The sequence below is a fragment of the Physeter macrocephalus genome, chromosome 1, assembly GCF_002837175.3.
Source record: "Physeter macrocephalus isolate SW-GA chromosome 1, ASM283717v5, whole genome shotgun sequence".
In the NCBI taxonomy this organism is placed as follows: domain Eukaryota; kingdom Metazoa; phylum Chordata; class Mammalia; order Artiodactyla; family Physeteridae; genus Physeter; species Physeter macrocephalus.
In genome coordinates this window covers 93,148,855-93,172,187 of record NC_041214.2, presented here as the reverse complement: position 1 = coordinate 93,172,187, position 23,333 = coordinate 93,148,855, and the positions used below count along the sequence as shown (strand labels likewise).

Genomic DNA, 23,333 nt, shown 5'->3' with positions numbered 1-23,333 from the left:
CTCTCAGTACTATAAGAAAGTTCTTCAACATTCTTAGCAAATAGACTTAGACTTAAAATGATGGCAAAATACAAAATAAGTATAGATTTAACTTAATATTCTGGCATCTGGTTCATAAATATTTGCACACTCTTTCCTTATCCATTTAAAGAGAGATAATGAGAAGCTATCTTCTCCAAGTTTCTATGTCAGTATTCCATTCTTTCAAGGTGTTACTTAATATATCAGTATCACTTCATCAGTTGTAACGAATGTACCACCCTAATACAAGATGTTAATAACAGAGGAAAGGACAAAGGGGGCATATGAGAACAATCTGTACTATCTGCTCAATTTTCTGTAAACCTGAGATTGCTGTAAAAAAAATTGTCTATTAAGCAGTACCTATAAGGGAGGAAACTATGAGTCTAGGTTCAGATCTGTTTTATAATTAACCACTGAAAGAGAAATAGCCTAATTGGAAGCCATAATTTATGACAATAAAAAGAAAAAAGGAAGGTGGAGTTTCATAGGAAAATATAGAGGGACTTCCCTGGTGGTCCAGTGGTTAAGAATCCGTCTTGCAATGCAGGGGACACCGGTTCGATCCCTGAAGATCCCACGTGCTGCGGGGAACTAAGCCCGCATGCCGCAACTACTGAGCCCATGCGCCACAACTAGAGAGCCCGAGTGCCACAACTATAGAGCCCATGTGCTCTGGAGCCTGTGCACCACAACTAGAGAGAGAAGCCAGCACACCGCACACTGAAACAAGATCCCGGGTGCCACAACTAAGACCCAACGCAGCAATCAATCAGTCAATACATACATACTACAACAAGAAAGGGTTGCAAGTGGAATAGTCTGATAGAATTTTAAAAAGAAAGAAAAAGAAAAAATATAGAGATGACAGAAAGCCAATTCAAATTTAAAGTAGAAAACTTGTCCCCTCTTCCTCACATCTCACTTCCTGACTCCTTCTTCACCTTCTTTCCAGTATCTACTCTCCACTAGTCTCCACTGTTCCCTGCCCTATTGGTACTGCTCTAGATTATGGGAACCATTTTTAAAGGTTTGGAATCGGAGGCATTTCCCTCTTCTGTTGCCAGTGCTAAAGTGGGTGACATGTTCTCAGGCTCTGAAGGCATTTTTCCTGTCAAAACATTGTTAAATTACCTTTTATCAGTTGGCCTAGCAAAATTTATCTGAGTCTAGCAATTTCCTCAAAGTTGAATACAATCTATTTTGAAATTTATTCATCCATTCATTCAACATACATTTCCCAAGCTCATACTAATTAATTAGTCACTGGGGATACAATGGTGATCAGGACACAGAATGATCTTTATTCCCAGATTATTTGTAGGGAAGAACAAAAGTAAACAGAAAATTACAATAAGGAAAGTAAAGAATACTGCGCAGCATAGGCGGGGGGTTTGGGGAAGACCTCTCTAACACACCAGCCATCTGAAGTGGGACCGGTTTGGAAGGGAGCTGTGCACAGTACTGATGTTTAAGAGTAATTTAAAGCAGCATGAGTAAAAACCTAGAGGTAAAAAGAGCATGGCACAGCCAAAGCCTAGAGATAGAATGGTGCTAGTTGAGGCTGGAAAAGCAGGCAGGGGAAGATTAGAGGGCCTTAAAACCATGTTAAGGAGCTGGAAAAGACTTCCTAGATCTGTGGGGTTTAGTTTGTACAAAAAAAAAAAAAACTGTGACGTGGTATGCTTTTTTATCTCAAACGCTGGTGCTTAAATTTTCTAATTGTAAAAAAATCCAAATACAGAGGAAGATAAATGAAAATTCTGCCACCAGCAAACATTCCCCCTTCTCTGTCCCATCTCCCTCTTCACACTTCCGCCCCTAGAAATTTTACTCTCCAACAGTAATTCTTTGAGAAATTTGCTGAGATTCTAATTTTAAAGCCACTTCATTGAAGTGTGACTTCCATCACTTCCATTTCTTTTCTGATCCCTTTTACTTACTGCCTCCGTACTGGTCTTATTACAATATTGTCTTCATCACCTAATTTCTATACACCATATTCTCTGATACCTTTCACTTACCCATAGAAGCAATTTCTTGAAAATCTTGAAAATCAGTGATCTCTATAAGCTCAGCTTTGTTCTACCTTTCTAATCTGATTTCCTGCTACTTCCCAGCACCAACTCTCTGGTCCAGCCAGTCTTAGTTCCTCACTTCCCTTTTCTCTTTGCTACCTGTCAATCATCTATCATTAGTGGATATCATATGAACTTTTATGTTTGTTGCTAAAATTCTGGAAAACCTGTATCAAGTTTCTTGGGAGCTGTAAGATTTGGAAGAATTTTCTACAGACTAGCTCTTGGATCCAGACATTTCAAATTTCAAATATTGTTTCTTCTACATTATTTATATATTTCTAATATTGACATAATATATAATTTGTAATATGATCTTCAGCCCTGCACTTCCATGTCAGATTAATGCTGAGTTGCATCAGGGTGGTGGGAGTTTTCCTGGGAGCCATTCCTATACCTAGAAGGCTTTCAATAACCTAGACATGGTAGTGATCGTGAATCATGTACATAAGTCTACTAAATTCCAGATGTACCCCCATCTTAATTTCCCCTTGTCTAGACTCCTGAAATGCCTATTCACTACAATGTCACTTAACTGAAAGAAAATTACAGTGGAAAGAGAAAGGAGTTTAACTTGATTGTGGTTAAAATATTTTAGTTTCACAAACTTAAAACCCATGAACACGTGCCTCACTTAAAGAAGGGCTGATAAAGAAAAATTAAAAATGTAAGAGATAAAGATTTGTGTAGATGGACTTACCTCATTTTCTCTAGATTTTCCTTTTTGTATACTAAGGATATGATTTTAACTTACTAATTCAGTTTTTTATTACATATTATCTAAGCTCAGATATATTTGTTTACATATTATCTAAGCTTAGATATATGTGTTTACATATCATCTAAGCTTAGATATATTTGTTTTCATATGCAAAAGTATATCAGAGATGATCTTCTTGCCTTTATTCTTTTTCTTACAGTATTCTTGTGTTGTCCTTTGCCTGCTGACAAGAAATATCTCCTAGACTTACCCTCTACTCTAGACTTTTCCCAGCCCTCTCCCTATGTCAGACTTACTTGCTAGCATTTAATTCCTTTAAAATCCAGCTCTCTGATGAAGAACAATTAACTTATGCAAATGTATAGATGAGTGAATGTGCTGTCTCACAGATATAATATGAAACTAGTTAACAGGTTTTGTCTGGAGATCAAATGAGAAGGATGTAGTTTTTAATCTTAAGTCTAAACCTTGATGAGAAATCACTCTATGCAAGTACTTAGGGCCTTTCCATATAAGATGTGTATATTTCAAACATATTTGTGAAATTCATGCATTATATCTTAAAAACTAATACAATAAGAATATAGTTCAAGCATAATGATTGTATTTGACTGAAGTATAATCACAGCTTAATACAGGAAAACAAACATACATACTCTCCACTTATAGGTAGCAGCTCTATTAGTTGTTTACAGTTCTTATTACTAGTTGTATTGAATGTGTTTGTAGCAATTCTGTTTTCCCCAAAGTAGATATACTGTCACTTGAAACTGCTGAGTAAAGCATGGAATCTGTCTAAGCCCTTAATAGCTAGACACGTGGGAAGCTATGAAGATTTTTAGATATTTTAAATTCATTGAATTAAAAAAGCAAAATAAAATTCTCTACAGGTACTATCAAAAAACAAATGAAATTTCACATACCCTTTTGTCACATGCTACTGTCATGAATTCAAACTCTTGCCAGACTCCCTTCTTTTATGGAGAGATTAAAAGAATGTACTACTTTGGGAAAATCCAATGATCTAGATATATAGTTCTTAATATAGTAGGATAACCTAGAAGAAATGGATAAACTCCTAGAAACCGACCAATACTGAATCATGAAGAAATAGAAAGTCTCAACAGACCTGTAACTAATAAGGAGATTTAATCAGTAATCAAAAATCTCTCAAAGAAAAGCCCACTTCTCTTTTTAAATTTAATTTCACATTAATTTATCTTGGTTGTCTTGACAACAAATTCTCATCAATGATACGGAAATTTGAACTAAAGCACTAAATCACTGAATTTTAGAGTGAAAAAACACCTAAAGATTATCCATCCCAGTAGCCATCACTTTAGTCTGCAATAGAATCACTTGGAGGGTTTGTTACAACCATTCTCAGAGTTTCTAATTCAGTAGGTCTGGGGTGGAGTCTGAGAATTTGTTTTTAAACAAGCCGCAGGTGATAATAGTACAAATGCAATTTTGCATGCTGGGATGGAAAAAACAACGTTCTTTCCTCCTGTATAGGGAAAAAGCCAGTCCTTCCTCCTTTCGTGTTTCTCCTGTGCGTTTCCTTCACTTTCACACGACTACCACACTCACAACACTTCTGACACCAGATGAGTGGAGGTTTTCTCCACAAACAAGCAAGTCTCTGAGACACCAGCTGGGTGTTCCACAATTTAACTCAATTCGGACACTATCTACATGGAGATAGTGTCAGATCACACAGGGTAAGTTCTCAGTCCAGTGAGTGTCCCCTCCCCCTCTTTCAAATGCCAATCCCAAGTCACCTGTTCTGACCTGAGGTTTCCACAACCTCCTCCTCGGGTTCAATTAATTTGCTACAGCAGCTCACAGAACTCAAAAAAACTGTTTACTTACTGCTTAGCAGTTTCCTATAAAAGGATATAGCTGAACATCCGATGGAAGGGATGCCTAGGGCAAGGAATGTAGGATGGGACGTGGAGCTTCCATGCCTTCTCCAAGAGCTCTCTCCCACAGCTCTGCCTGCTCAACCCGGAAGCTCTCCAAACTCCCGCCTTTTGGGTTTTTAATGGAGGTTTCCTTACACAGGTGTGATTAATTAAACCATTGCCCACTGGTGATTGAACTCAATCTCCTGCTTCTTTCTTCGCCCCAGAAGTAGAGGGGTGGGGCTGAAAGTTCTAACCCTCTAGTCTCCTGGTTGGTTCCCCTGGCAAGAAGCCCCTATCCTTAGGTGAGGCCCCCAAATCACCTCATTAACAAAATGAAAGACACCTGTGTTGCTCTTGTCAGGAAATTCCAAGGATTTTAGAGCACTGTGCCAGAAACAGGAATAAAGACCAAATAGATATTTATCATAAATCATAACATCATACATACATAATATGGTTAATCACAATCCTGGTTAAATTTAATTCTACCTACTTTATTTCTGTATCTGTGTAGCTGAATATGGCTGGAGAATATATAACCAGACTAAAAGGTCTCATTTTGAAATAAATCATCATTAACCTCAAGTGGGTTCCTGTGCTGCTGAGTAGTCCTCTGTCCACCCTCTTGAACAATAATTACATATTTTCTCCACTCTCCTCAGAGCTCCCATATCTCCTCCACTGTTTTCAATCTCAGCTAATGACCATGTGTCCTCTTTCACTGAGAAAACTGACACGATCAGATAAGAACTTCAGCAGCTGCCACCACCATGTCTACCAACCTGTCTGTCTGTACCTCCATGGTCTCTACCTTTTCTCCTGTTGTGACTAAACTGTGTAAGCTCCTGACTTGGTGAATGTCTCCAGTTGTACACTAGATTCTACTCCCTTTCACCTACACAAGAAAGTCAATCCAGCAATTTTTCCTGTTTCCTTTATATAATTATAATAAATATTCATCTTTTTACTAGATGAGCATACAAACATGCTGTTATTTCTCCCATTAAAAGAGAAAAACCCTCCTTGAATCTATTCTCCTACAATGCCCCATTTCACTTCTTTTTCTTTAGTGCAAAATTCCTTGAAAGTTATGTTATAGTCACTATTTCCAGTTTTATTCTCCCATTCTCTCTTGAGTGCATTCTAAGCAAACTTTCTCCCACACCAATCAACAAAAAGCTCTATATAGGTCATCACTGACCTCACTGCTAAATCCAATGGTCAATTCTCAAGTCACATCTTACCTGACACATCAGCAACATATTGCAGTTTACCATTTTCCCTACCTTATAACATTGAACTTTTCACTTAGATTCCAGGATACTTTATTTACCTAGATTTCTTCCACCTTTATAGCCATTCTTTTTCAGTCCCCTTTGCTCGCTCCTCTACATTTCTCTGGACTTAAAACACCGGCATGCTCATAGACAGACTCCTTGAACCTTTTCTGTTTTCTATTTATATTCAAGCCCTACATGAAATCAGCCAGCCTCATTACCTTAAATGCCTTTTGTGATCTAATGGGTCATATAGTTATAGTCTGGCCTATCCCCAAATTCCTGACATAGGTATCCAGTTATAAGTATATGACATACACTTGGATGTCTAGTAAGTATCTCAAACTTATGTCCCAAACTGAGTTCCTAATATTCCTTTCCTTTCTCCACAGTCTTTCCCATATCTATTAATGGCAATTCCATCCTTCCAGTTTCTCAGGTCAAAAGCATTAGAATCAATCTTGACCACTGTATCTCTTTCACACTCTAACTCCAACTTATTGGCATATTCTGTTGGCTTGACCTTTGTAATATACTCAGATTCTGACCATTTCTCACCCTTTATACTATTACCACATGGTTTGAGCAAGCCTCTATCCATTTCTCACCTGAATTATTGTACTAACCTTTTAACTGCTCTCCTTTCTTCCAACCTTGACTCCCTTTAGGATATACCCAGCATGAAGAGTGAGCCTGTTAAATGGAAATTAGATTATATTACTCTATTCTCAAAATCTTCCCATCTCATACCAAGTAAACGTCTAAGTCTTTAACAAGAACCTACATGACTTAGCTCCATATTATCTCTGATCTCATCTCCTATAAGTCTGCCTGTAACTGCTCTAGAAGGTCAAGATCTGTGAATAGTTTGATTTTACTTTACTTGCAAGCTAATAAATTTAAGTTGCCAGTTTCATGGATGCTGATAGAAGATATGAGACTCTTGGATCAGAGATAAAGGATAATCACAGTAGCCAGAATATTTTGTGCTGGTTTCCTGAGCCTTAATTCCACTGTACAATGCAAAGAAGCCTCCTCTTCTGTATAAATCTGCTCAGGCTGCCTTAACAAAATACCACAAACTGGGTGACTGCAACAACAGAATTTTATTTTCTCACACTTCTGGAGACTGGAAGTCTCAAATCAACATACCAGCAGTGTTGGTATCTGGTGAGAGCTCTCTCCCTGAGTTGCAGAGAGCTGCCTTCTCACTGTGTACTCATGTGATCTTTCCTGTGCGGGGGGTAGGGGGGGGAGAGAGGGGGTAGAGGTGGGGGAGAGAGGGGGGAGAGAGAGAAAGAAAGAGCTAGGTCTCTGGGTGTCTCTTCTTATAAGGACACCAATTCTATCAGATCAGGGCCCTACACTTATGACTTCCTTTAACCTTAAATATTCCCATAGAGGGCCCATCTCCAAATATCAATACATTCACACTGGGGAAGGGGAGGAGGGCTTTAATGTATGAATTTGGGGAGGGGAAATGAACAAACATTAGTCCTTAACATCTTCTACTCTATTTAAAATTTAATCACACCCTTTTCCAAGAATTTCTATCCCCTTTTCTGCTTTATTTTTTCCTTAGTACTTATTGCTATCTAATCATATATATATACTTATCGTATGTATTGTCTGTCTCTATCATAGAAAGTAAGTTCTGTGAAGCTAGGGATTTTTATCTGTTTTATTCACTATTTTATTCCTCTGTGCCTAAAACAGGGCCTAGAACACATAGTAAACCCTCAATAAATATTTGTTGATTGAATGAATTAAGATTTTAGTGGGGAAGACTAGTAATTTGGAAAGCTGGAGTAAGGTACACTTGTAGCCAGTAAGACCTCTTTTAGGAGGAAAATCCTCATTAATTGATGAATTATTTACTGTAGAGTGAATTGTTAATATCTTATTATAGAAGTCCTTAAATTTAAGCTTCCTTTGTAATGTGTATTTCTTTTTTTTTTTTTTTTTTTTTTTTTTGGTGGTATGCGGGCCTTCCTCTGTTGTGGCCTCTCCCGTTGCGGAGCACAGGCTCCGGACGCGCAGGCTCAGCGGCCATGGCTCACGGGCCCAGCCGCTCCGCGGCATGTGGGATCCTCCCAGACCGGGGCGCGAACCCGGTTCCCCTGCATCGGCAGGCGGACGCGCAACCACTGCGCCACCAGGGAAGCCCTGTAATGTGTATTTCTGAAATAGTAGAGGCTATATTTTGGACTTACTGAGCTTTTTTTAAAAAATCATGTTACATCATCTAAACATGTTATTTTTAATTTTAAATACTTTATAAAGTACTTTCTAAATGGAATGTATTTTTATAACACCCTTCTTAAGTCTCTGGTACATGTACACTCCTAAGATATATCAGCCTGGGATAACTTCCTTACTCTCTCTACATGATGTCAAAGGAGAAAGGAAAGAAAAGGCTGCTAGGGCGCTGCTTAGGGGAGAATCTGGAAATGTCCAAAGGTCAGTCTACCCCAAGTTACTTCCTAAGCTTCATACTATCTTGCCTCTGGGACTGGTAAAAATCACCCATAGGTAATAATCTGGCATGGATATTCAACCTTGGAGATTCCAGGTGAGTAAACCATTTTTCTGTATAAAAGATGCATAAGCCTGCCTAAACACTAAAGCTAGTTTGGATTTTTTTTTAATACAATCAAAATTGCTAGCATGAACTCTAGATATTTAAATTTCATGAAATATTCTGAGTGTTCATTTTCAGAAAAAGAAAAATAGCATTTTCTAGTGAATGAGTCTATAAAATAAAGAAGTGGAATCAGTTGGCATTTTTCAGCTGGTTATTCAATAAATTAAAATTATAAATTTTCTAAAATTTGCTCTTTAAAAAAGTATTTTAATGAATACTATATAGTATAATGAAAGGATACTGGATTAGGAATTAGGAAACCTGAGTTCTAGTCCAGGCTCATACACTAACTTGCTATGTGACCTAGCCCAAGTCTCATCATCTTTCTGGGTCTCTGTTTTCTCATTAATATAATGAGAGGATTTGACAAGTTGATGTCTTATACTCCTTTTAGACCCTACCTTTTATGATTCCAAGTTACTGCAACTGATGAACTCACAAATCTACTGATTTATGTATCATACTGCAATATTATGACACTATGGATATGAATTATCATAATATAAAAGATTTATCACCCATAGATGAATAGCAGCTGTTTTAGAAAGAATTTCATGTGCCAGTGATATGAAATTGTTTTTATAGGTACATTCCTCTCATTGAAAGGAGCTGTCCTAACATTCTCCTGTATGGACCGAACTGGCAGATTAATGCAACCACCATATGAAGTCTGGAGGGATCCAAACAACATAGATGAAAATGACAAATCTTGGAGAAGAAAGCTGGTCATGAACTGCCCCTCTCCATCCCAAGAAATAGGAGATCATCAGTATACAATAATCTGCTCAGAAAAACAAGCCAAAGTCTTCTCACTGCCTTCTCAGACTTGCCTCTATGTTCATAACATCACTGAGACATCTTTTATACTGCAAGCAGATGTGGTGGTCATGTGTAACAGTGCCTGCTTGGCATGCTTTTGTGCCAATGGGCATATCATGATAATGAGGTACTTGCCTTCTTTATAAATTATCTGGTAATCATAACAGTGCAAACAAGGTACAATTATGAAAAGTATATGTGTAATGTGCAAGATGTTATCAAGAAGCAAACTGAGATCATTGTTTCATTATGTTTGTGAATGTTTTATTGCTCAAAACTTTGAGGAGACTGAGTTTTTATTTGTTTTTGTTTGTTTTTTGTTTTTGCTAAAAATGCTTTGCATTGTGAATGAAATATGTTAATTGACCTCAAGGAATCTAAGGAAAGAGTGATTCTCCAGTCATTCACACATTCATTCAACATTTATTGAGCACATGTTATCTCCCAGATGCTATGCTAGGCACAGGATATATGAAGATGAATAAACTACAAGGAAAAGAAATGAACTTGTTACCTTTACTATGTTTCATAGTACACACAAGAATTTTCCATACAGAATTAAATTTTATCCTTATAACTTCTCTAGGACATAGGAAAATAAAGTGTTATTTGCATCCTCCATTTTACATATGTTAACAAATTTGCCTGAGGTTGCAAGTCTAGGAAAAAGTGAGATCAACCCTGAACAGTATACTAAAGGTCATCACTTTATTTTAACCTGCTCTAGCTATGCATTAAGAAATATACATAGGGCTTCCCTGGTGGCGCAGTGGTTGGGAGTCCGCCTGCCGATGTGGGGGACACGGGTTCGTGCCCCGGTCCGGGAGGATCCCACGTGCCGCGGAGCGGCTGGGCCCGTGGGCCATGGCCGCTGGGCCTGTGCGTCCGGAGCCTGTGCTCCGCGGCGGGAGAGGCCGCGGCAGTCAGAGGCCCGCGTACCGCAAAAAAAAAAAAAAAAAAAAAAAAAAAAAAAAAAAAAATATATATATATATATATATATATATATATATATATACATGGAGGGAGAGCTTGGATGGGCTTTTGAACTGAAGTTGTAACTATATTGAAGGCTAGGTGGAAACAGATGTGACGGATAATTGAGGGAAATTTGCTGAATGTAAAACCCATTGGTTGTGAAAGGTAATGGTGGTCTTTAAATCTCAGGGTTAGAAGAGAGCTTAAAGGTTAAAAAGTTTTATCATGAACTCGGATAATAGTGAGGTCATTAGCAGATAAGAAAGTCAGAATTTAGAAAGACTGATAATGAGAAGTTTGGGAATGAATTGAGAATGAATGCTTGGAATGTGAGGTGCTTATATGCCAGCCTGCAGAAGTTTAGCCAGCAATTTAAGGTCTGGACTCTTAAAAAAATAGGGGTGGAAGATACAGCTCTGGAAATCATTTATGTAAATGCATTAGTGAAAGTTGTATCAGTGAATGAAATCATCAAAGAAGACAGTATAAGAAAAGAGGAGAAATAGACTGGTCTTAGGACAAAAATTGGGGGGGGGGGTTACATATGTCTACATTTATGTAGTGGAGAAAAAAGAAACTCCAGCAAAGGAGATTGAGAAGTCATGAGAGAGCTAGGAAAAGGATCAGAGTAGCAGAACTTCATGAAATGAAAACGACAGCAGAGTATCAAAACAAAGGATAGAAGACTACCAAAAAGATGGTCAAGAGGTAGTCAGAGCAGAAAGGTCAAAGAGTTTGGGTACAAGAAAAAACCCTAGATCTGGCACCTAGATATTAGTGATCTTTGAGAAAGCAAATCTTAGGAGCACGGTGGAGGTAAGACTAAATTTCAAGGAGGCAAGAAGAGGCAGTGGCATAGATCAGGGGTTGACAGACTACAGCCCCAGGCCATATCTACCCTGCTCTCCCCCCAATCTGATATTGTACAGCTTGCAAGCTAAGAATGGTTTTTACATTTTCAAATTGTTGAAAAAAATCAGAGAAGAATATTTCATGATATGTGAAAAGTATATGAAATTCAAATTTTCAGTGGCCATAAACAAAGGTTCGGGGAACACAACCACACCCATTTGCTTACATACTGCCCGGAGGGGCTTGTGCACAATTGGGCAGAGTCGAGTAGTTGCACCGGAGGCCTAAAATATTTACTATCTGGCTCTTTAAAAAAAAGTTTGCCAACCCCTGAGACAGTATTCTTTGGGGAAATTTTGGTAAAAAGAGAGATGAGAGACAGGAAAGTAGTTCGAGAGCAAAACTGGTGTTTGAGAGTGTTTTTATTGTTATATTTTTTTTAATAGGGGAGACATGAGTAGATTTGTAAGCCAAGCAGTAGTTAATGAAGGAGAAAGTTTTGAAAACATAAAAACAATCATTTATGGCCTGCTCATTCTCTTACATATTTCTTACTCTTTCTTTATCTGGTTTCTCTTTCTCAAGCTCTTTTTAGAGATTTCTGAAGAAGGCCATTCCAGTCTTGTTTGAAAATAACGACTTAACTCCTAGACATGCCTTAGTTTAGAAGGAAAAATAAATGTGTGTATACTCCCCTGAGCTCACGTTTAGTCACTCAAAAATGTTATTTCGCAATTGAGTTTTTAGCTTGATAGTGACTACTTACCCTGTTTTTGCAAAATTTTAGTATGTCTTCTTTTCTTAAATGGTACATCTGAAAATTAATTTCTACTTAAATGAATACATGCTACATCTACATTTATGAGGAGGGGAGTTTCTTGAGAAATGAAAAGCAAGAGTTTAAAAAGCAACAGGAGTCATAGCAATAGGAAAGATAAAATGATCTCTCTGTCTCTGCCCTTTGTAAAAGCTGTTTTACATGATAATGACTACTTTAATATTATGTCCTAGTGGAAACTCTTTATGTGTTCATGAGGATCTCAAAAATATTTGAAAAGGAAGTGATTTTGACATGATTTTAGTAATGTGTAAGGTGTGGCTAGGAAACATGTGGCTTGAGTAACTGGAGTCTACAAATTGGCATGCTCCTGACCTTGCTAAGCATATTCCCAGATCTTTCCAGACCCTATCAGAACTTAACTACAGGACTTTCCTGGCAGTCCAGTGGTTAGGACTCTGTACTTCCAATGCCGAACTTTACACTGAGCCCAATCTCCTCAAGTCCTAGTTTTCAGATAGTTGCTAGGTAGGTATGATTGCTTATGTGCCAATGTACCCAGACCTAGAAAAGAGTAGAGAGAGATGCAAGAGGCTTATCTATGTATAAAGTTCTCAAACTGGGCTGAAAGAGCCATTTTTAGTGGGAACCATCTTTAGTTACCTGACACTATTTCCTTATAAAAATGTCCTTGCACAGAAAAAAACTGTTTTTTTCATCTTTAAGAGTACTTGTTTCCTAGCCCTTAGCAATTGACTTACTCTTTCCTTTTCCTACCAAAAGTGATTACACCTGTTGTATTTTGTTGGCTTACTTTTATTATGCTACATAGACAACACAACTTATCAGGAAAGTCCATAGGAACCTCTTCCCCACCACAACCCATTAATCTGAATGAATGGAAGTCTGTTTAACTGGGTTTGCTTTAGACTCATATCCTAAGGATCTTTGTTACTTCAAACGCCATCACATGTATTTTTAATATACTTTTTTCACGCTAAATATTTGAAATTCAGTATATAATTTACACTTACAGAATATCTCAAATCACACAAGCCATATATCAACTGCTTAATAGCCACATGTGGCTAGTGGCTACCATATTGGACAGCACAGCGCTAGGACCTCATGAAAAACTTATTCCTATAGCACAGATTTCAGGTCCCATTTTATATGGTAAGATTCTAGGGCTTAAGTTGTAATTACAAACTACTTTGATAAGAGAAATAAGTACTTTTTTTTCAAGGTGCTGGTTTTATGATCTGGGTTAATTTAAAATCATCGTGCACACTACAATCAGTAGAATGATTTCAAAGCTTGAGATTTTAACTACAAGTTAAATTTTATTTTACAAGTTTATTTTTCTCTTTTTGGCATTAGAGATGTGCTTTAAAAGCATTGAGATTGGTTTTCTTTAGTAGTTTGTAAATCTGGCTCTAGTGACAGTATCCAAAAGTACATTTTTATAAATATGTAAGCAAAATCATTTGACTACAACATTAGGATAAGCATAGAGCCAATCAGTAAGACACTTGAGATGTGGTATTAGCTTGGATGTGCAAATTCTGATCTATTATTTGTAACTAATTCTGTTACAGCCACCAGCCATGTTTGTTTATTAATCATGTCTTCAGTGCAGGTGCCCTAAGTCATAGGTGATTTTCACTTTCTGTGTATAGAGGAAGTAAAGGAATAGGGAGCAAAGCCACTCCATTCCCAGGCACAGTGAACTAGACCCACTTCATCAGTGTATAACCTCCTCAGACCCAGGAGTTCTGCCTTAAAAAGAGACAATAGACCAAGTATGCAGGCAGCCACTTTCTAGCTGTGGTGTTTCTGCCATAATCAAAGATTATAACTGTACTGTAGGAACCTGTGAAATGCTCCAAAAAGCATTTTGAAATTGCTGGCCACTGCATTTAATCCATCCTTCAAGGACATTTGCTAAGTATCTGTGTGGATTAAGATAGAAGAACTGTGCCCATAATTTTTTGTGAATATGATTTTATGTGAAAGTCTAGTTTACTACCATTGAGAACTCAAGAGGATAAAGAAACAACCGTAAAATAGTGGTATAAAAAGTATTGTTTTATGTAAGGATCTGCACATTTTATACGAAGAAATTAAAAGCTTCTAACAACCTGAATATGAAATGTGGATTTGTTTTTTTCCATTCAGCATACCTAGTCTTCGCCCAATGTTGGATGTTAATTATTTGCCACTGACAGACATGAGGATAGCACGGACGTTTTGTTTTACCAATGAAGGACAGGCATTATACCTTGTCTCTCCTACTGAAATTCAGCGGTTAACATACAGCCAAGAGATGTGTGATAATCTACAGGTAGGTCAGGCACATTTATGAATAAACATCGGACACAGTTGTAAAAAGAGAAAAAATTAGAAAGATGTCTAAAAGCTAAAATATTATTGAGGCAGACAATAAATATACCTGCCCTAGAACATGTTTTGAATGTATGTTCATCATGGTGATGCTACCAAGTTCTAGTATGGTTCCAGATATACACAGAAAAAAATAAGAAAAAACGGGATGTGTGAAGAATGTGGAGATCATACATATCAATGGTTGTTTTGTGTGTTTTATTGTTTGTTTTGCCTATGGAGAATCCTCTGAAAGATTATAAAAATCTTCCTCCAGGGTGGGGAATATGTATGTACAAACAAAAATTTTGCATACAATTCAGGGAGTTAATGAACTTTTTTTAAAGAAATCTTAATTGTGATTAAGAGCCATACAAAATAAATACATATTTTGAATGTATTTATTGTATGTAGGTTAGAACTGGGCATTTGTCTTTGATCATAGCGGTAAGCAGAACCTAGAAACAAAATAAATATAAAAGCCTATCTAACCTTGGATAAGTAAATGTGGTCACAAAATGTTAAAAGGCATCTTGGGGATTTAATTGGTTTCTCCTCCTTATTTTAGAAATAAAACTAAAACCCATTCATTACAATATAGAGGTTCAGAGTATAAGCTCTGAACTATTTAAGTTGCATTTTGCTCACTTATATAACTTTGGCCATTTTACTTAATCTACTACCTTGAAGTACTGCTGTGAGAATTAAGAAAGAATTCATATAAAGCACTGAGCACAGTGCCTGGAACATAAGAAGCTTTAAAAATAAATAATAATAAATGTTATTCAACAAATACTTAAGAGTTTTTTATATGCCTGGTACTTGGCTGGGCTCTAGGAACACAATCATAAACAAGATACAAGTCCCTACCTGTTAGCGTGGAAGAAGAGATAAGTAAACAGACAACCACAATACTCTGGAAAATGCTGTTATACGGCTGTGCCGGTGCTGGGGAGACACGTGAGAGGGGCACCTGGGTTGATGGAACAAAAGGGAAGGGGTAGTTAGAAAAAGGTTGTGAAGGATGAATAGGAATTATCCATAGGAATGGATGGCTGGAGATGGAAAAGGTAATAATATTCCTGACAGAGCAGAGGCATGCGACAGCCCCAAGGTTCAGGCAACTTCCAACAGAGTGCTGAGGTGGGAAGTGGAGAGAGTGAAGGGGTGATGCTGGAGAGTTAGTCAAGAACAGAGCTTGGAAGACCTTGTAAGCTCCTTAAGGAATCTGGCATTTATCCCCAGGGCACGTCATTGAAAAGGTTTAACAAATTTGTTTATTAAAGCTAATATTCTGATTGCAGTATGGCAATTAGTTTTGAGGAATTAAGACTAAAAGTAGGGAGAAAAATTTGGAGGCTTTTTAAAATAAGGCCAAAAATAATAATGGTTTGAAATAAGGCAGCCAACAGTGAGGAGAGAGAAAAGTTAGCAGATTCAATGGCTATAAAGTGTAATCAGTCGGATTGGAGGGTTATTAGATGTAGGAGTGAAGGAAAGGAAGGAATTAATAATTATTCCTGTATTTCTGGGTTGGGGAACTAAGTAGATGGTGCAGCCATTTCCAAAGAGAAGGGATTCGGAGGAAGAGCACAGGTCTGGGGAGTAGAGGTGAAAGGGGATGATGATGACAGTCATGCTGCAAGTTCACAGACAAACTGATATTAGGTCAAAGGTCTGACTTTGGGTTGAAGTTCCTTCCTCCAAACCAATGGTTCTCAAATTTTGGTCTGCTTTAGAAAGACCAAAGCAAGTTACAACTTTTTAGGGCAAGTTAAAAGTTAGAGCAAGTTAAAAATACAGATAACCAGAACACATCTATGCAAATTTTGATTTAGCGCGTGTGGAATAAATCCTGTGCATCTGTGTTTCTAACAAGGTATCTCCCCAGTCATTCTAAATCACATCAAATATTAAGAACAATTTTACCTCACCATGCAGTAGCTGCATACTTTGACTCATTTAAATTATCTTGAGCTATTTCATTACTTTGTACGCGATATAAAAATAAATCCAGCCTTTCTCTACACACCACCAAAGGCTTCCCATTTCATAGGGCAGTCCATGCTTGGCTCCAGAAAGGGAACTAGGACAGGAAAGACGCTATGGTAATTGAAAAAGAATCAGAAGTCTAGATTGGCAGTCACTGATCAAGTGTAAATTAATCCTAGGGTGAATATTCGCTTCCCATGCTTTCTAATTGTAGAAGGAAGAAACGAAGAGGGCAGAAAAGTGAAAATTTTAGGATGTCAGTTCTTGGAGAAGGGAAGGGAAAGGAAGGAGGTGGAGAAAGAAAGGCCAGAGAGAACTGGGAGCAAAGCAAAAATCACCAGGAAAATATATGGAGAACAGACTGCCTTTTCATGACATGCTCTAACCTGCCACCATGTTCTTTTGATCTGTTATTTTACTCTTAGTCAGTCTAATGCTATTTTCTTTTGATCTGATATAGGACATGCTAGGAGATTTGTTTACTCCCATGGAGACACCAGAAGCTCAAAACAGAGGCTTTCTCAAAGGACTGTTTGGCGGAAGTGGACAAACATTTGACAGAGAAGAGCTCTGTGAGTAACAGAAGACCTGTTTCTAGACTGGCGATTTGCTTCTATACCATGAAAACTATTTGTTTACCAAACATGAATAAAATTGGTCACTTTATATTAGATGCAGTTCTAGTAGTACATGCAATTCATAGTACATGCAATTCATACAAAAAATGAGTAAGCTAATAAATGTGTCATTTGCAGGTAGATCGTACCTGCAAGGCAGGGTGAAGACATTTGGTTACTAAAATCTGAAAAAATGTTTTTGAATCTGCCTGCCTTTACTTCTAGGAAACAGATTCTTTATTCAGAATTCAAGGTTTACCAATGGTACAGAATAAATTACTTTAAAAAATCTACCTGTGAAACTCTGATGAACAATAATCAAAATGCAGTAGAAAGATACTAGGGAACATTTTCAGAGAGAAATTAATATATTTTCCAGAATATTTCACCCACCGTTTGGTCTTACAGATCAAAACTCCTTTTTCCTTGAATTTTTAACTATGCAAAAGATCTAGGTGCCTGTATTCAGCCATAAAAGGTAATGACGTTTGATACACACTACAACATGGATGAACCTTGAAAACATCATGCTAAATTAAAGAAGGAAGACAAAAACGGCCACATATTGTATGATTCCTTTTATACAAAATGTTCTGAATAGACAAATCCATAGAGACAGAAAGTAAATTAATAGTTGCCAGGGGCTGAGGCAAGGAGGGACTAGAAAGGGACTGCTAATGGGTACAGAGTTTTCTTTTTGGGGTGATGAAAATGTTCTAAAATTAGATAGTGGTGATAGTTGCACAAATCTGTGAATATGCTAAAAACCACTGAATTGTACACTTAAAAAAGGTGAGTTTTGGGAATCCCCTGGCAGTCCAGTGGTTAGGACTTAGACCTTTCACTGCCGGGGCCAGGAGCTCGATCCCTGTTCTGGGAACCAAGATCCCGCAAGCTGTGCAGCATGGCCAAAAATTTTTTAAAAAAAGGGGGGGAGGTGAATTTTATGATATGTGAATTTTATCTCAATAAGCCTCTTATTTTTAAAAAAATTGATCTAGATTCCATTCCTAATGTTATATCCTTGGGAATTCTCACTAAATTTTTACTAAGATAGCTGTTTTTCAATATTTAAAAGTTACTTCATTAAAATTAAGTGAAACTGTGCTTTGTAAATGATGGGGAAATTTTTAGTCTTTTATAAAGTAATAAAGTTCCTACAAATGTTTATTAATGCCCATCATGCATATACCCCATTCTCTAGTATTTACATACACATACACACGCACACACAGATTTTTGAAAAACAACAACTGAGGCCTACAAAGACTGATAGAAAGATGAATACAGAAGATTGGAATGCCAACTTGGGCAGAAATTTAAATAAATGATCAGGCCTGAGATTGGAACAGACACTAATGAGGGTTAAACATGAGGTCACAATAAAATTGTGAGCATCCCAATTCAGCAATGTCAAGAAATGCAATTATGCCGTATTGTATGGAACACCTCCACACACACACACACGCACACACACACACACACACACACTAAAGCATATGGTACCAATATCTCTCTCAGTCTCTTTCGTAGGCATTTTTCTTGGGTAAATGCTAACATCTGCAAATACAGATCTATGATAGGAACAAATATGTCTCTTCATGAGAATTATGACAGTATAATTCAATGTAAGTACTTTGGTGATAAACTTGACTATAATTACTTGAATTACTGACAGAATGTTTTAAATTGCTATGGCTTGAACACCCAGTTGGGGAAGCTGCAGCAGGAAAAGCATCACGCAGCCTCGCACAGCACATTCCTGGACCAGGTGGTATAGAAGGGATGAAAGGTGCTGCCGGAGGGGTGATGGGAGAGCTGACTCGTGCACGGATCGCACTTGATGAGAGAGGACAGAGGCTAGGAGAGCTGGAAGAGAAAACTGCAGGCATGATGACCAGTGCAGAAGCATTTTCCAAACATGCACATGAGGTAAACTGCCTAAGTAAATAAAGGCATCTTCATACAGTAATAACTTTAATCATTTAGGTCCTGCAAAAGAAAGCCTAAACAGAGATGCCACTGAAAGTAATCCTGTGTGAAAGCCAAGGTAACTGGGATCTCATTATAAGTATTATAACTCCCCTCATATTGGGGAGAAAAAAGTGTTTTTTTAATACTATATTGATACTTCTTTACCTTAGAGGATGACTTAAAAGAAAATTATCCACTGCTTCTGGTACACTGGGTCTATATTGTGTATCAGCTGCTAAAAAGGTACTTAGGTTGATTACATGATCTCCCCCAACAAGGTGTGAGGGGGCAGTAGAGGCTGGGATCCAAACACCCCTTTTTGTCTCAATCATTAAAAATCATTTCCTGTCAGGCAAATCTTTAGAGCTTGATTGGTTTTTTTAAAAAATCTTTCTATATGCACTTTATTTCAAAAAATAAAGGAAGTCTTATAAGTTTTGAGATTTTGATATGCATGATTAGCTCAATATGAGCTTGCTTTGATTAGCACTTTTAAATAATTTTTTAACATCTTATGGTGACTATTTTTTCTTTGCAGTTAATGCTGAAATATAAGGATAAGAAATGGTACCAATTCTAAACTTCTAAAGAAGCTATGACTGCTTTGAGAAACCATTATTCAGGGAAACCAAATTTATTCCCAGCATCACTATTCAACTGCTAGAAGACAGTTTCTTCCACAAATGTTCTATTACAGTCCATCTGAAGCTATCATAAGGGAGACTTATCAGAGACACTGTACAAACCAAAGGCTGGAACCCTGGTTAAAACCCCAAGATATGGCTGAATTTGCGTCTTCCCACGTGGAATGGAGCTATTATCTTGGCATGTCGTTTGCTAAGGATTTACATTTAGGAACTACGGGGAGTCCTGATTTGCAAAAATCCTGTACAAACAAAAAGCATTAATGCACTTAATGAAAAAAATTTTTGCATGATAAATTAACATCTTAAGAGGAAAAGAAAAAAAAGCATGTTGTGACAGAAGAAAAAAAGATTTATGGTAAATTATTTTTATAAATTGGACCACACCTGACAATTTAAAAAAATCTGTGTTAGAAGATATCAGTGCATTTCAAGTACATTTGCAATACCCAACTGAAAAAACAAACAAAACCAGAGTTTTCTTTTCATCTATAACTTTCATTATACTAGGACATTATTGAATTCTTATGGCAAGAGTCTGATTAACGTTCTTCTCTCCATAATATTTTACATTATTCACAGTTCTTGGTCATAATCAAATATTGCCAGTACAGTAAATTATTCCTAACACAATTATATCCATTTGTATCACCTTCAGAACAAGTTGCTATTTTTAGTCACAAACCGTGCAGGGTTGGGTCACCTCGAAGCATTTTTTCAGCCTGGCTTATACTCTGCAGGGGAGTTGACAATAGGTTTGGGGAAACTAGACTTACAGGAACAATGCAGTTAGCTTTGAGAACTGATTTCACACACTCTGGTTTCAGTTTCTAAAGTGATATATTTTTAATGCTCCATTTGTATCCTTGTCTGCCAATTACACAGTATATTACTGTTTAATCCCAGTGGGGTCTTCAATTCAAAGGTGCTCTTGCAGCCTGACACTCACAGACCAAACTGGTCATTCTCTTTAGTCTGATTCAGTAAAACCTCAGTTAATGTTTTATGAAAGGGATTCTGACATTTCTGATTAACAAGGGCTTTCATTAGAAATTACTTTTTGGGCTTCCCCGGTGGCGCAGTGGTTGAGAGTCTGCCTGCCGATGTAGGGGACACGGGTTCGTGCCCCGGTCCGGGAAGATCCCACATGCCGCGGAGCGGCTGGGCCCGTGAGCCATGGCCGCTGAGCCTGTGCGTCTGGAGCCTGTGCTCCGCGACGGGAGAGGCCACAGCAGTGAGAGGCCCGCGTACCGCAAAAAAAAATGATTCTGGAAGTCAAAAGTCTTAGGAAATGAACATATGCAGATTCTGGGACCCATCCTATATGTATGTTGTTCTTTCAAAAAGAATCTTTTTTAAGAAAATTAATGGGTTCGGCTCATTGAATTTTGACTAATCAAGGTCTTATCAGACTCACATTGTGTTTCTTAAGAATTCACCATTTTCCTGAAGTCCAGGCTATTTGAGTAGCCAAAAATAGTATCTCTGCTTGTTTTTTTAGTTTTTAAATTTTTAGTGAATTTGTTTAAAGTGGCACTTCCTTCAAATGTTCTCAGTAATTTTGAGAAGAACAAATTAATCTTTGAGAAGAGTAATTTTGAAAAGAGATGGGGGAAAGAGTCAGAAAATCTATGCCAGGATAGCATTCCTCAGAATCCTTGAATTCTCCTGATTTCTCAAAAAAGTCTCTCTAGGAATCTCTCCAGACTCCTGTGAACAGCCTTAGGGTAACAGAACCTGACTTGGAAATACAAACATGATACATAAAATTATATAGTAAAAATACTGAAGAAACTTGAGACCAGGATTTGGAAAACACTGGTAGCCAAACTGCAGTGCACTATTTGTACCATCAGTTTCAAGGACCCAGTTTTCTGATTTTCTGAACAAATACTTTATCATTTCTATACTTAAAAAAAACTAAAAGAGTAAAATATTGGTTTATTTTAGAAACAATGAAATAAAGTCCAAAGTGGCATTAAATTCAATGACTATCTCTAAAGCCCCAATAGGATGTGACTTAACTTGTTCTATATCAGGGTTTCTCAACAATGGCACCGTTAACAGGAAATTCTTTGTTATGTGGCACTGTCCTTTGCAGTGCAGATGTTTAGCAGCACCCCTTGCCTCTCTCCACTAGATGCCAGTAGCGACCCCCACTCCCACCCGCCCCAAAATGACAATTAAAAATGTCTCCAGCCATTGACAAAATTACCCCCAGTTGAGAGCCACTGTTCTACATCATTTGGAGACAGATTAAGTGTGAATATGTAATATGTCTTGTATAAAATTAAACATCATTAGTACACAGTAACAAATTATTATACCCAAAATTACATGTGTGGTTCGTATGCAATAAAATACTATTTTGGGGAAAGTATTACATGAAAGAAAATACATGAATCACTGAAAGATAACAATTACAGAATATTTTAAAGCATACAGAAAAAATACCAGAAAGGACTAAATAGCTTTTCACAGAAGTGCTTAAAACTGGCTTTAATGAATAGATCAAAAGTTTATAATTGGCACGTCAATTGGAAGTAAGGTGCTTCTGAAATGCTTGAAAAGAATAGGTTCTTTTCATCTTTCAATATTGTTTTTATAAACCCTTTCTTAATGTAAGGGTAACTTCATCCCACAAACTCCTGATTAGTGGAATACAAATTAATGAGGTTTTACTGTATCAAAATTATTTTTCTAATTCAAAGAGACAGCAATAACAAGAATCTAATATGGACATGATTTTTCTCTTTGAACATTTCTGTTCTGTTGCACTGACCTTAGCATGCACACACACACACACACACACACACACACACACACACACACACACACACACACACACCCCACTATCTTACCATCATCATCATCTTTGGAAAACGAGTACTGTTGATCCATGTAATACTTTACATCTCTCTTCTCTACTATTTAAATGTCTTGCCTCCATCTTGGAACGTAAGAAAAATACTCCTAGTAACTTGAACAATGATAGAGAAAATGACTCTGAGCCTTAGTTGTCATCAAAATTACATTTTGTCTGCTTAAGGTGACATCAGAAAATAAGGCTTGCAAACCACAGTCTCTCTACAAGTTGACTATATCTCATTATGACTCCCTGAAGAGATTACCCCTTCTTAGTGTCCCAGGAGAAAATGGGCCTTTAGCATTATAATTCATCATGAAGCTAGAGGTATTTTTTTTCCTGGTTCTAATATGCGAGCAATAATCCCTACCAAGAAATCATCCATTAACCTTGGAGTTTGGAGGGATGGATGATTGATTTATCATTTATTTTAATCCACTGCAAAAGCAGTACTACCAGCTCTGCTTTCTACACTTCATTGAGACCCAGACTTAGTGCCCGTCATCATCACGGTCATTACCTAACTTTGGAAGAATGGTGACAGAACTGAGTGAGATGTTTTCTGATAATTCAGTCATAAAGATAATTTTTTGAATCTTTCATATAGCATTTGAATGATTCTCCAGTTAATAAATCAGAATCCAGGCCTCTAGTACTCAAAGATCTTAAGGGATTATAAAGGAAAAAGTTTACTGTTGGAGTCCTTTTTTAAAATGTGAACCATGTGTCTGTTATCTGCATTAAGGGATCACCATGGCTTTGAGGAAGGAAAAGGAAAATAAAGA

The 23,333-nt window shown here is 37.3% G+C and overlaps 1 protein-coding gene across 1 annotated transcript in view; it reads left to right on the top strand.

Moving 5' to 3' along the window:
- The window catches only part of STXBP5L (syntaxin binding protein 5L), a 387,732-nt gene extending 367,163 nt beyond the window's left edge, over positions 1 to 20,569 (top strand). Inside the window, exons 24-28 of the mRNA XM_024120465.2 lie at positions 9,234 to 9,594; positions 14,252 to 14,417; positions 16,908 to 17,019; positions 18,776 to 18,996; positions 19,577 to 20,569. Of these exons, the coding sequence (XP_023976233.1) occupies positions 9,234 to 9,594; positions 14,252 to 14,417; positions 16,908 to 17,019; positions 18,776 to 18,996; positions 19,577 to 19,618 (902 nt within the window). The 3' untranslated portion in view covers positions 19,619 to 20,569. The remainder of the gene's footprint in view (positions 1 to 9,233; positions 9,595 to 14,251; positions 14,418 to 16,907; positions 17,020 to 18,775; positions 18,997 to 19,576) is intronic.
- Positions 20,570 to 23,333: the final 2,764 nt, after the last annotated feature.